Source organism: Salvelinus alpinus, chromosome 25, assembly GCF_045679555.1.
Source record: "Salvelinus alpinus chromosome 25, SLU_Salpinus.1, whole genome shotgun sequence".
Taxonomy (NCBI): Eukaryota; Metazoa; Chordata; class Actinopteri; order Salmoniformes; family Salmonidae; genus Salvelinus; species Salvelinus alpinus.
Window position 1 is genome coordinate 46,931,284 of NC_092110.1, and position 15,424 is coordinate 46,946,707.

Here is a 15,424-nt window from a genome sequence, read left to right on the forward strand (position 1 = left end):
CACACTATAGACACCCATTTCAGCTAGGAGGTGGTCTTCTGTCATTCATACCACAAATATTTCATAACAGAACCCGCCGCGTTACAGTAACACAGAACCCGCCGCGTTACAGTAACAGAACCCGCCGCGTTACAGTAACACAGAACCCGCCGCGTTACAGTAACAGAACCCGCCGCGTTACAGTAACACAGAACCCGCCGCGTTACAGTAACACAGAACCCGCCGCGTTACAGTAACACAGAACCCGCCGCGTTACAGTAACAGAACCCGCCGCGTTACAGTAACACAGAACCCGCCGCGTTACAGTAACACAGAACCCGCCGCGTTACAGTAACACAGAACCCGCCGCGTTACAGTAACAGAACCCGCCGCGTTACAGTAACAGAACCCGCCGCGTTACAGTAACAGAACCCGCCGCGTTACAGTAACAGAACCCGCCGCGTTACAGTAACAGAACCCGCCGCGTTACAGTAACAGATACCTGCGGCGTTACAGTAACAGAACCCGCCGCGTTACAGTAACAGAACCCGCCGCGTTACAGTAACAGAACCCGCCGCGTTACAGTAACAGAACCCGCCGCGTTACAGTAACAGAACCTGCGGCGTTACAGTAACACAGAACCTGCGGCGTTACAGTAACACAGAACCCGCCGCGTTACAGTAACACAGAACCCGCCGCGTTACAGTAACACAGAACCCGCCGCGTTACAGTAACACAGAACCCGCCGCGTTACAGTAACACAGAACCTGCGGCGTTACAGTAACAGAACCCGCCGCGTTACAGTAACAGAACCCGCCGCGTTACAGTAACACAGAACCTGCGGCGTTACAGTAACACAGAACCTGCGGCGTTACAGTAACACAGAACCTGCGGCGTTACAGTAACAGAACCCGCCGCGTTACAGTAACACAGAACCTGCGGCGTTACAGTAACACAGAACCTGCTGCGTTACAGTAACAGAACCCGCCGCGTTACAGTAACACAGAACCTGCGGCGTTACAGTAACAGAACCCGCCGCGTTACAGTAACACAGAACCTGCGGCGTTACAGTAACACAGAACCTGCGGCGTTACAGTAACACAGAACCTGCGGCGTTACAGTAACACAGAACCTGCGGCGTTACAGTAACAGAACCCGCCGCGTTACAGTAACACAGAACCCGCCGCGTTACAGTAACACAGAACCCGCCGCGTTACAGTAACACAGAACCTGCGGCGTTACAGTAACACAGAACCTGCGGCGTTACAGTAACACAGAACCTGCGGCGTTACAGTAACACAGATACCTGCGGCGTTACAGTAACACAGATACCTGCGGCGTTACAGTAACACAGAACCTGCGGCGTTACAGTAACACAGATACCTGCGGCGTTACAGTAACACAGAACCTGCGGCGTTACAGTAACACAGAACCTGCGGCGTTACAGTAACACAGAACCTGCGGCGTTACAGTAACACAGAACCTGCGGCGTTACAGTAACACAGAACCTGCGGCGTTACAGTAACACAGATACCCGCCGCGTTACAGTAACACAGAACCTGCGGCGTTACAGTAACACAGAACCTGCGGCGTTACAGTAACACAGAACCTGCGGCGTTACAGTAACACAGATACCTGCGGCGTTACAGTAACACAGATACCTGCGGCGTTACAGTAACACAGATACCTGCGGCGTTACAGTAACACAGATACCTGCGGCGTTACAGTAACACAGATACCTGCGGCGTTACAGTAACACAGATACCTGCGGCGTTACAGTAACACAGATACCTGCGGCGTTACAGTAACACAGATACCTGCGGCGTTACAGTAACACAGATACCTGCGGCGTTACAGTAACACAGAACCTGCGGCGTTACAGTAACACAGAACCTGCGGCGTTACAGTAACACAGAACCTGCGGCGTTACAGTAACACAGAACCTGCGGCGTTACAGTAACACAGAACCTGCGGCGTTACAGTAACACAGAACCTGCGGCGTTACAGTAACACAGAACCTGCGGCGTTACAGTAACACAGAACCTGCGGCGTTACAGTAACACAGAACCTGCGGCGTTACAGTAACACAGAACCTGCGGCGTTACAGTAACACAGAACCTGCGGCGTTACAGTAACAGAGATACCTGCGGCGTTACAGTAACAGAACCCACCGCGTTACAGTAACAGAACCCGCCACATTACAGTAACACAGAACCTGCGGCGTTACAGTAACACAGAACCCACCGCGTTACAGTAACAGAACCCGCCACGTTACAGTAACACAGAACCCACCGCGTTACAGTAACAGAGAACCTGCGGCGTTACAGTAACAGAACCCACCGCGTTACAGTAACACAGAACCCACCGCGTTACAGTAACAGAGAACCTGCGGCGTTACAGTAACAGAACCCACCGCGTTACAGTAACACAGAACCTGCGGCGTTACAGCTGAGAATCTGTGAGCCGATATATACTCCATCCAGGGAACAGGGTTTAAGAGGATTAAGCACTAGTCATGACTGAGTAATTAGACATGAGATAAGAGATGTCTGAACTGAAATGTATATTTCTTAAATGTCAGTGTCAAAACAGTAACGTGTTCATATTACACCACTAATTAAATAACACAGACAAAATAAATCTGAAAGATCAATTTAATGATTAATGGAATGTGTCTGTAACCAAAAGACTTGAAACATAGAAACAACATAGAAACAAGTATGCCATTATTAGAAACAAGTATGCCATTCAGATCAAAGTAGGTAAAGTCATGTCAGCGGATAGCAAATTAAGTGTTCAGAAAACCTATTTTGCAGGCAGCCGTGGTAGAACAGGAGACCGAGGTTAAACTACTAAACACTGCCATCTGGTGGACAATAACAATATTGAAATTAGGTTAAACTACTAAACACTGCCATCTGGTGGACAATAACAGTATTGAAATGAGGTTAAACTACTAAACACTGCCATCTGGTGGACAATAACAGTATTGAAATGAGGTTAAACTACTAAACACTGCCATCTGGTGGACAATAACAGTATTGAAATTACAATAGAATCACTGTGTATTATGGTTTTCAGCTAGTTTAGTTGTGTTCCCATCGTCCAGCCAGTTCTACCTTTGGCGTATTCTCTTTATTATACATTAATACACTTCTTTTGGTCCCAAAATGAAGTCTTTATAAAATAAAAGTGGTCCACTTTTGATGTGAAAACAGACACTAACTAAACACAACACAATTTAACAAAGCTCCTCTCAATTTATTATACACATTGAACTAATGAAAAACACCAAAGACCATTCCTGATAACACTACATCAAGGAAACCTGTTGATTCAACCATATTTGTAACCAGGTTTCCATCCAACCTTTTCATGCGAGTAAAATACAAAAAAAAAAGTCACGACAGGTCTGATGTAAACAAACATTTTCGGTAAACTTTCCAAATGTCGACAAAACATGAAACCAGTCGGACTTTATGAGCAAATATTGATATAATAACCATCATTTCTCTAAGTTAACTTGGGAGTCACAGTTGTGTGGTCCTCCCACTACGACTCAATGGGAACCCATACAGGTTATTAAACTAATGAAATAAGTTACGATGAACTTCACAGGGTGGTGAAAGTGCACGGAGCTTGATGCTCCTTTCCAAGAAATATCGAGGGTCTCATTCTGCTGACATGATGCTCGACCGCCGTTTGACAAATAAAATGATTCTCTTTTGTCCATAATAATAATAAATCTCATGTAGGCTATACGTGTGCTCCAGCCAGCAGCCCTGTATCTGCACACTGCCGGCTGTTGGCTAGAGCGCACGTACCAACAGCACACGCTAAATAACAGAAACCTTTTGTTGTTGAAAGAAATGTAAAATCGCAAGAAGTATTTTCATGTGCGCTATGTAATCACGCACAGCCCGTTTTCTACCATGTTATTGACTTGTTTATTGTTTACTCCATGTGTAACTCTGTGTTGTTGTCTGTTCACACTGCTATGCTTTATCTTGGCCAGGTCGCAGTTGCAAATGAGAACTTGTTCTCAACTAGCCTACCTGGTTAAATAAAGGTGAAATAAAAAAATAAAATAAAAAATCTGCAACTAGTTCGTTTGATGGAAACGCATCACTGGTGGGAAAATGTGTGTTTTGTTTTTATGCAGATTTTTAGAATCTTCGCATGAAAATCTTGTCACCAATTGGATGGAAACCTAGCTAGTGAAAAACAAAATAATAGGAAAAACAAACTAGTCCGTCTTCCATAATGAATATCTCCATAACTCCCTGTGTGTCCCTGATGAAGACTAATGTGGTGAAGAGAGACATGTAGTTTCACAATAGCATCCATACAGGCAACAGGCAATCAATATATCAAGACTTTCTCCAATATAAAGTGAATGAGAACATGTCAGTACAGGTTTCCATTGATAAGGTGCTATATAGAAGCCTGTCGTGATTCTGTCCCAGCGGTGTAATTCCAAAAAAACAGGATTAGCAAATTAGCCAGCTAACTTTGAAAAACAGCAGCAACATATAACTACATTATCTAGTTGATTAAGAAAGCTACATTTGTTTATTGGTTGTTGAGTCAATTATAGCTTATGGATTTTAAGTCTATATATATAACTTAAATTTTTTTAAATTATATTAGAAAAGTAAGCTGGGGGGAAAACGAATTGATCCAGCTTCCAGAACCAGGTTATTGGTGTGTGGTTGTCTGCTGTTCACTTGTTGACCTTGTCCCTGTCGATGCCCTTGTGTTGTGGCACGTGTCTGTAGATGCAGGTATTGTATCGGACACAGCCTGTGGTTCTCCAGAAGTAACACTCCTGACTCTTCTCTCTGTAACACACGGACAAGAGCTTCAGAATACACTGAAATGTTACTTAGTGACAGCTGCTGATGTAAAAAGGTAATAAAATATGTTTATAAATCAACATAGGATGTTTAGAAACTCAGGCGCGAGGGGGGGGGTCTGTTAGAATAGCAGAATATACAAGCTGCCATTTTGAAATGTCGTTTTGCATCAGCAGTTTCTCTTATGTCAGCCAACATGTTTTAGATCGGTAAGTTAGCTGGCTAGACTATCTAAACTTGTAGTAAACATGGTCGGATTACCGACCGGAGGGCCCTCATTGATTTTGATAGTCATATCACTAAAAACTGCAAACGTTTCTCTAAAGCCTACGGCAAAATGTGTAGAATTGCATGACATTTGTTAAAACGCTGAATATTCTCTCCCACCACATGGTAAAATGTGTAGAATTGCACAAAACAAACTGTAAAAATAAAATCATAATCTCTCCACTGTCAAGAGGTGGGCTGCTAAAATGTTTTGCTCCAAATGTGGTGGGGTCTGCACATGTGGATACGCACACCTGAGGCCCCTCATGATGAGTTCAGATTTTGTGGCCCCCATTAAGACCCCCCTGCCGCTGAGGGTCTTTCTTTGTATGAGTCGCTCTATGTGAAGCAGATTTCAGAGCTCTGAACGCGTTGGATGCCAATTACACCCCCCTCCCACCCCGATTGTCTGGAGAATGTTGTCGGAAGTTCTCACTTTACATTTACGCGCCATGTCTGACCATTATGGCTGAGAGATTACTCGCTGGCAGTGTGGGGAAAAACTGAGGTGTCAGAACTGGGACTGCTGCTCCTGTGCCTCCACAATATAAATACTAGTGGACTAACCCGAAATGACGGCTTGTTACACATTGAAAAGTCCCTAGTGGACTAACCCGAAATGACGGCTTGTTACACAATGAAAAGTCCCTAGTGGACTAACCCGATATGACGGCTTGTTACACAATGGAGAGGGGTAAGATACAGAGAGAGGAAGTGGGCTGGTACATACATGTGGAAGCTATGCTCATGAAAAATGAATAGTTTGCACATGAACGACCACTCATTCTAAAAGAAATGCAACACATATATTTACACTTGTATGCCGTTGTCATCTCTCTGAAACCACTCGTCCGTCTCTGGAGAGTAGTTCGACGTAAGTCTCTGGTTTATCCAAGAATTTTGCGACGTTCAGAATGACACTGATGTCAGGTAATGATTAATGGATGACTGGTATGATAATGATATATTCTGATATATTCTTGAGTTCATTCGGGAAACGGTAACTCATTAAACAAACTTTATCCGTGGAGCCCCAAGTTACTAATGAGTTAATTTTTACATGATTCATTTAATCCCGTAATAATTAAACATAGTTAGTTGATATGATAAAATAGCCGTCATCACATGAATGATAGACACGTCACGACAACCAGAGGCTGGGTGTGGGTTTTCTACTCACGGTGCGTTGGTGAAGGTAAAAGCTAATTGGGACAAGCCCAGTTTCTTCTGCATCACTTTATCAGGGTGACGGACAGCCAGCATCACTCCGTTCAACACCTCACCCTGACAGACAAGACACATAGACAGACAGACTTTAAACAGCTGGAGACTCAGTGCAGGCTGACAGAACCAAGTTTCCTGGACAACTATCTCTGCAAATCTAGTGTTGACAGGCTGACACAGAGAACAATATATATAAATATATATGAGAGAGAACAATATATATAAATATATATATGACACAGAACAATATATATAAATATATATGAGAGAGAACAATATATATAAATATATATATGACACAGAACAATATATATAAATATATATGACAGAACAATATACACTGCTCAAAAAAATAAAGGGAACACTAAAATAACACATCCTAGATCTGAATGAATGAAATATTCTTATTAAATACTTTTTTCTTTACATAGTTGAATGTGCTGACAACAAAATCACACAACAATTATCAATGGAAATCAAATTTATCAACCCATGGAGGTCTGGATTTGGAGTCACACTCAAAATTAAAGTGGAAAACGTTTAGTGGGTGACCCCGTCTCTCTACCACATCGTTTAGTGGGCGACCCCGTCTCTCTACCACACCGTTTAGTGGGTGACCCCGTCTCTCTACCACACCGTTTAGTGGGTGACCCCGTCTCTACCACATCGTTTAGTGGGCGACCCCGTCTCTACCACATCGTTTAGTGGGTGACCCCGTCTCTCTACCACATCGTTTAGTGGGCGACCCCGTCTCTCTACCAGATCGTTTAGTGGGCGACCCCGTCTCTCTACCAGATCGTTTAGTGGGCGACCCCGTCTCTCTACCACATCGTTTAGTGGGCGACCCCGTCTCTCTACCACATCGTTTAGTGGGCGACCCCGTCTCTCTACCACATCGTTTAGTGGGCGACCCCGTCTCTCTACCACATCGTTTAGTGGGCGACCCCGTCTCTCTACCACATCGTTTAGTGGGCGACCCCGTCTCTCTACCACATCGTTTAGTGGGCGACCCCGTCTCTCTACCACATCGTTTAGTGGGTGACCCCGTCTCTACTACATCGTTTAGTGGGTGACCCCGTCTCTCTACCACATCGTTTAGTGGGTGACCCCGTCTCTCTACCACATCGTTTAGTGGGTGACCCCGTCTCTCTACCACATCGTTGAGTGGGTGACCCCGTCTCTCTACCACATCGTTGAGTGGGTGACCCCGTCTCTCTACCACATCGTTGAGTGGGTGACCCCGTCTCTCTACCACATCGTTTAGTGGGTGACCGCGTCTCTCTACCACATCGTTTAGTGGGCGACCCCGTCTCTACCACATCGTTTAGTGGGTGACCCCGTCCATACCACATCGTTTTGTGGGTGACCCCGTCTCTCTACCACATCGTTTAGTGGGTGACCCCGTATATCTACCACATCGTTTAGTGGGTGACCCTGTCTCTCTACCACATCGTTTAGTGGGCGACCCCGTCTCTCTACCACATCGTTTAGTGGGCGACCCCGTCTCTCTACCACATCGTTTAGTGGGCGACCCCGTCTCTCTACCACATCGTTTAGTGGGTGATCCCGTCTCTATCACATCGTTTAGTGGGTGACCCCGTCTCTCTACCACATCGTTTAGTGGGCGACCCCGTCTCTCTACCACATCGTTTAGTGGGTGACCCCGTCTCTCTACCACATCGTTTAGTGGGCGACCCCGTATCTCTACCACATCGTTTAGTGGGCGACCCCGTATCTCTACCACATCGTTTAGTGGGCGACCCCGTATCTCTACCACATCGTTTAGTGGGCGACCCCGTATCTCTACCACATCGTTTAGTGGGCGACCCCGTCTCTACCACATCGTTTAGTGGGCGACCCCGTCTCTCTACCACATCGTTTAGTGGGTGACCCCGTCGCTCTACCACATCGTTTAGTGGGTGACCCCGTCTCTCTACCACATTGTTTAGTGGGTGACCCCGTCTCTCTACCACATCGTTTAGTGGGTGACCCCGTCTCTCTACCACATCGTTTAGTGGGTGACCCCGTCTCTACCACATCGTTTAGTGGGTGACCCCGTCTCTCTACCACATCGTTTAGTGGGCGACCCCGTCTCTCTACCACATCGTTTAGTGGGTGACCCCGTCTCTACCACATCGTTTAGTGGGTGATCCCGTCTCTTTACCACATCGTTTAGTGGGTGACCCCGTCTCTCTACCACATCGTTTAGTGGGTGACCCCGTCTCTACCACATCGTTTAGTGGGTGACCCCGTCTCTCTACCACATCGTTTAGTGGGCGACCCCGTCTCTACCACATGTTGTGGTAGTTTACAGACAGAGACGTACAGACAGAGACTTACATGTAGAGTCCTGATGGCTTTCTCACAGTGGTCCATGTTGTGGTAGTTGATAAACGCACAGTTGGAAGAGCGGAGGATCTTGATACTGTGGATAGTCCCAGCACTGACAGAGAGACAATCCATTAACAGTCTTCTAGTCATCCTACTGTCTCATCTTACAGTATATATAGATACAAGCCAGGGTCAAGACATGTTTACCTCAGCTGAACACGGTGGTTATGTGTTGCCTCAGCTGAACAGGGTGGTTATGTGTTGCCTCAGCTGAACAGGGTGGTTATGTGTTGCTAGAGACATGTTGCCTCAGCTGAACAGGGTGGTTATGTGTTGCCTCAGCTGAACAGGGTGGTTATGTGTTGCTAGAGACGTGTTGCCTCAGCTGAACAGGGTGGTTATGTGCTGTGAGAGACATGTTGCCTCAGCTGAACAGGGTGGTTATGTGTTGCCTCAGCTGAACAGGGTGGTTATGTGTTGCCTCAGCTGAACAGGGTGGTTATGTGTTGCTAGAGACGTGTTGCCTCAGCTGAACAGGGTGGTTATGTGTTGCCTCAGCTGAACAGGGTGGTTATGTGCTGCCTCAGCTGAACAGGGTGGTTATGTGTTGCCTCAGCTGAACAGGGTGGTTATGTGTTGCCTCAGCTGAACAGGGTGGTTATGTGTTGCCTCCTCAGCTGAACAGGGTGGTTATGTGTTGCCTCAGCTGAACAGGGTGGTTATGTGCTGCTAGAGACATGTTGCCTCAGCTGAACAGGGTGGTTATGTGCTGCCTCAGCTGAACAGGGTGGTTATGTGTTGCCTCAGCTGAACAGGGTGGTTATGTGTTGCCTCAGCTGAACAGGGTGGTTATGTGTTGCCTCAGCTGAACAGGGTGGTTATGTGCTGCCTCAGCTGGTTATGTGTTGCCTCAGAACAGGGTGGTTATGTGCTGCCTCAGCTGAACAGGGTTGTTATGTGCTGCCTCAGCTGAACAGGGTGGTTATGTGCTGCTAGAGAAGGGGAAGGAGGTGGAAGAGAGAGGAACAGGAGAGGAGTGGGGGGTGCGGGGACAGGAGAGGAGGTGGCAGAGACAGGGGGAGTTGGTGGCGGAGACAGGAGAGGAGGTGGCGGAGACAGGAGAGGAGGTGGCGGAGACAGGAGAGGAGGTGGCGGAGACAGGAGAGGAGGTGGCGGAGACAGGAGAGGAGGTGGCGGAGACAGGAGGGGAGGTGGCGGAGACAGGAGAGGAGGTGGCGGAGACTGTTACTACCTGCTGAAGAGGCTGTGTAGCATTGGTTGTGTTGTGTTGGGCGCCAAGCAGCCAACATATACAGGAAAGAGATTGCTGTGGAGAGAGAAACATCTTCAGTGGCAGGCGAAGTCAGATGAAAAGTAATTTCAACAGCACCCAGCTATCAGACTCAAAGCTACAAATCAACAGCACCCAGCTATCAGACTCAAAGCTACAAATCAACAGCACCCAGCTATCAGACTCAAAGCTACAAGTCAACAGTACATTATATAGGGGATAGGGTGCTATAACAGACAGCCCTAGACTCTTACTGTATGATAACCATGCTAGGGCTCGACAGAGTAACCATTCAAACAGGGCTCGACAGAGTAACCGTTCAAACAAGGCTCGACAGAGTAACCGTTCAAACAGGGCTCGACAGAGTAACCGTTCAAACAGGACTCGACAGAGTAACCATTCAAACAGGGCTCGACAGAGTAACCGTTCAAACAAGGCTCGACAGAGTAACCATTCAAACAGGGCTCGACAGAGTAACCGTTCAAACAGGACTCGACAGAGTAACCATTCAAACAGGACTTGACAGAGTAACCATTCAAACAGGACTCGACAGAGTAACCATTCAAACAGGGCTTGACAGAGTAACCATTCAAACAGGGCTCGACAGAGTAACCATTCAAACAGGGCTCGACAGAGTAACCGTTCAAACAGGACTCGACAGAGTAACCATTCAAACAGGACTTGACAGAGTAACCATTCAAACAGGACTCGACAGAGTAACCATTCAAACAGGGCTTGACAGAGTAACCATTCAAACAGGACTCGACAGAGTAACCATTCAAACAGGACTCGACAGAGTAACCATTCAAACAGGACTCGACAGAGTAACCATTCAAACAGGACTCGACAGAGTAACCATTCAAACAGGACTCGACAGAGTAACCATTCAAACAGGACTCGACAGAGTAACCATTCAAACAGGACTCGACAGAGTAACCATTCAAACAGGACTCGACAGAGTAACCATTCAAACAGGACTCGACAGAGTAACCATTCAAACAGGACTCGACAGAGTAACCATTCAAACAGGACTCGACAGAGTAACCATTCAAACAGGACTCGACAGAGTAACCATTCAAACAGGACTCGACAGAGTAACCATTCAAACAGGACTCGACAGAGTAACCATTCAAACAGGACTCGACAGAGTAACCATTCAAACAGGACTCGACAGAGTAACCATTCAAACAGGACTTGACAGAGTAACCATTCAAACAGGGCTCGACAGAGTAACCGTTCAAACAAGGCTCGACAGAGTAACCATTCAAACAGGGCTCGACAGAGTAACCATTCAAAATAGATGTGTGCCACACAAAAAAAAAGTCAAGTATGAGCAAACGTGCACGTTGTAATTTATAGCAAAAATAATTGCTGTCGTAGCTATTCTCTAAGTATTTCTGCTGTTTCATAGCTGGTATCTAATCACACAAAAAACTACAAATCCCACACAGCTATCCCACCTCATGCAGCAACAGTACCTGGGGGGGAAGGAACACAGTCAATTTACCTGCCAGTCTACTGAAGTGTGATTGTCATTGTGTTCCTAGGCTATTTAAAATAGTGTTGTTCACACACTACGTTGTTTTTCAATGTTAGTTTGAGCTTGTTCAACTGCTAACCAAGAGACTGACAAGACTTCCGAGTAATACCGTTACCACGGTAACCTCACGCCCTTAATTAAAGGGCCAGCTGAAATATTTGGGGGGGGGGGGTACATTGAGCACGAAACACTCCACAAACCGTTTTCATGAACTCTTGACATTTCTAATCATAAAAACACCTCTTTATCAACGAGTTCCACATCCCAACCCTCAGCTTCCCTCAGCCCCTCCCACCTCTCTCCAGTTCCACATCCCAACCCTCAGCTTCCCTCAGCCCCTCCCACCTGTCTCCAGTTCCACATCCCAACCCTCAGCTTCCCTCAGCCCCTCCCACCTCTCTCCAGTTCCACATCCCAACCCTCAGCTTCCCTCAGCCCCTCCCACCTGTCTCCAGTTCCACATCCCAACCCTCAGCTTCCCTCAGCCCCTCCCACCTGTCTCTGCTGGACACCATCTTTCTATGCACCATTAACAATGCTGTGATGTTTAACCAACAATTTCAATCTAATCCAATAGAATCCACAGATTGCGAGTTGAAGATAAATACTTTTACTAAGAGTATTAGTATATTAGTAATTGACTGACCCGGCCTCTCCAGATCTCCTAACAGTACTATTTCTAGGGTCAATTTCAGATTAATGCTAAGCATTTTCAGCCATTCCTGAACCTGAGACCAGAAACAGGCTACCCTGACGGCAATACCAAAATAAATTTTCTATTGATTCTGTATCCTCACAACAAAATCTGCAGAGCTTCCATGATTTTATGCCCCAAATATTCAACATTTTGTTGGTGGCAAGAATTCTATATAATAATTTTAGCTGAAAAGCACAAAATCTTGAATCTTGCGTCATTTTATATATCAACTCACATACCCTGTACCATGGAATCGGTGCATCAAAAATCTCTCCCAGACTATGTTGCAATCTGTATGGCACAGTTGTCAACATCCTGGTCCTCAAATGAAACTGGTATACTTTCCTATTTATGCTATTTTTAATCCTCCGCCAGTTTTGATCCTTTATATTGGGCAGACAGACCAGTTCCCTGCCTCCTCCCGCTGCCACCTGCCTGCTCCATTTTTGGGGTAATGCTGTAATCAATTGGTTGTACTCTTGGATTGAGGAGACCTTTCCGAACAATTCTGATAACTCCATGAAAGACAACTCTACCATTCCAATTTACAATATAATTTAAGATCAAAATGCCCTTTTCAAACATCTTTCCCATAAATACAGGTATTTTATCAAACAGCACATTTGACTTCAGCCATAATATTTGTTCTATCTTTTCAGGGGGATGAAATTTAAATTGTAACCAGCTCTGCAATGCTTGTTATAAAAAGAGATATACGTTGAAAAAAGGTTTCATTTTCAATTAATCGAAAATTAGACATGGCAATCTGCACAAAGGCAAAAAGGACATTTTTAAACAATGGATGAGCTTTTCTTAGTAATCTACATGATTTATTTTGTCTGGTTTAGCGTCCCAGATAAAGCTAAAAATATATATAGTCATATGATTTGAAAAACGAATCATCAGGAGTAGGCAGCACCATAAGTAAGTGAGTAAACAGATATGACAAAGGAGTTAATCAGGGCAATTTTTCCATAAATAGACAGGTATTTACCTCTCCATGGTTGCAGGATCTTGTTTATTTTTACAAGTTTTCTATTGAAATTCATTGCGGAGAGCTCATTTATATATTTTGTGATATGAATACCAAGTATGTCTACTTCACCATCAGCCCATTTTATAGGTAAATTGCAGGGTAATGTAAAAGTTGTATTTTTTAAAGATCCAATATGTAATATTGTAGGTTTTAGTCCAGAGAGTACAGAAAAGTTATCTAGATCTTAAATGAGACATTGCAGAAATCTAGCTTGCGGACTTAATATAAAACTAGACTCATCGGCATATATGGACACCTTTGTTTTTAAGCCTTGGATTTCTAATCCTCGAATGTTGTTATTGGATCTGATTTTAATAGCTAGCATTTCGATGGCCATAACGAATAGATATGGTGACAGCGGACACCCTTGTTTAACCTGTTGAGGATAGAGGGCGCTATTTTCACTTTGGGGAAAAATCGTGCCCAATTTAAACGGCCTCGTACTCTATTCTTGCTCGTACAATATGCATATTATTATTACTATTGGATAGAAAACACTCTCAAGTTTCTAAAACCGTTTGAATTATATCTGTGAGTAAAACAGAACTCATTTTGCAGCAAACTTCCTGTCAGAAAGTGAAAAATCTGAAATCGAGGCTCTGTTCCAGGGCCTCCCTATCAATTTGCTTGAAATGTATGACTATACATGCACTTCATACGCCTTCCACTAGATGTCAATAGGCTGTGAGAGGTGAAATGGGGTTTCTAGGTATTTCTATGGTCAAAAGAGAGAGTTTGGAATGACATGACCCCGAATTCCTTTGTTCAGGAAGACGCATAAAGGTCATCAGTATTGGCTTCTGAAAAGCATTCGCTATAGACGTCTAATATCTCCGGCTTTGATTTTATTTGATAAATGTGATAATATCATCGTAAAGTATGTTTTTTCAATATAGTTTTATCAGATTATTGAATTTTTTCGGGAGTTTAGGCGTGTTGCGTTCTCTGCGTTTGTTCACGAAGGAGAGCTTAGCGCCACTTGGCTAGTTTTGCTTGCTCATTCGAGAGGGAAAAAGACCATTCTAAAACCAAACAACGATTGTTCTGGACAAAGGACCCCTTGTACAACAGTCTGATGGAAGATCATCAAAAGTAGGACCCATTTTATGATGTTATTTCATATATCTGTCGAACATGTTTACTATTAGTTTGCACCCAGATTTTGGGCGCTCTCTCGCTATAACGTATGCTGCATGTCGTACTGAAGTTATTTTTAGAATTCTAACACGGCGATTGCATTAAGAACTAGTGTATCTATCATTTCCTATACAACATGTATTTTTTAGTAAAGTTTATGAATAGTTATTTGGTCAGAATAGGTGAGTGTCAGAAATATATCCGGACATTCTGGGAAAAAGATGCTAAGTTTTCACAATGTATAACCACGGATTTCAGCTCTAAATATGCACATTTTCGAACAAACCATATATGTATTGTGTAATATGATGTTATAGGACTGTCATCTGATGAAGTTTATGAAGGTTAGTGAAATAATTAATATCTTTTGCTGGTTTTGTCGCTATCAATACTGTTGCCATGAATCAATGCTGTTGTGTGGTAGGCTATTGTAGTAAGCTAATATAATGCTATATTGTGTTTTCGCTGTAAAACACTTTTAAAAAAATCGGAAATATTGGCTGGATTCACAAGATGTTTGTCTTTCATTTGCTGTACACCATGCATTTTTTAGAAATGTTTTATGATGAGTATTTAGGTATTTCACGTTGGTCTCTATATCACGTTGGTCTCTATATTACTCTGGCTGCTTCGGTGCTATTTGTGATGGTAGCTGTGATGGTAGCTGCAATGTAAAACTGATTTATACCTCAAATATGCAAATTTTTCGAACAAAACATAGATTTATTGTATAACGTGTTATAAGACTGTCATCTGATGAAGTTGTTTCTTGGTTAGTTTGGTTGGTTCTTGGTTAGTTTGGTTGGTTATGTGCAAGCTACCTGTGCTGTGAAAAATGTCTGTGCTTTTTTGTATTTGGTGGTGAGCTAACATAAATATACGTGGTGTTTTCGCTGTAAAACATTTTTAAAAATCGGACATGTTGACTGGATTCACAAGATGTTTATCTTTCATTTGCTGTATTGGACTTGTTAATGTGTGAAAGTTAAATATTTCAAAAAAAATATATATGAATTTCGCGCGCGGCCTTTTCAGTGGAATGTGGGAGGAGTTCCGCTAGCGGAAC

At 44.3% G+C, this 15,424-nt stretch overlaps 1 protein-coding gene across 1 annotated transcript in view; it reads right to left on the bottom strand.

The window, feature by feature from the left end:
- Positions 1 to 2,615: 2,615 nt before the first annotated feature.
- LOC139554045 (uncharacterized) overlaps positions 2,616 to 15,424 on the bottom strand; it is a 39,160-nt gene continuing 26,351 nt past the window's right edge. Inside the window, exons 15-18 of the mRNA XM_071366956.1 lie at positions 9,910 to 9,984; positions 8,667 to 8,769; positions 6,283 to 6,386; positions 2,616 to 4,820 (exon numbers count right to left, since the gene is read on the bottom strand). Coding sequence (XP_071223057.1) covers positions 4,703 to 4,820; positions 6,283 to 6,386; positions 8,667 to 8,769; positions 9,910 to 9,984 — 400 coding nt within the window. The 3' untranslated portion in view covers positions 2,616 to 4,702. The remainder of the gene's footprint in view (positions 4,821 to 6,282; positions 6,387 to 8,666; positions 8,770 to 9,909; positions 9,985 to 15,424) is intronic.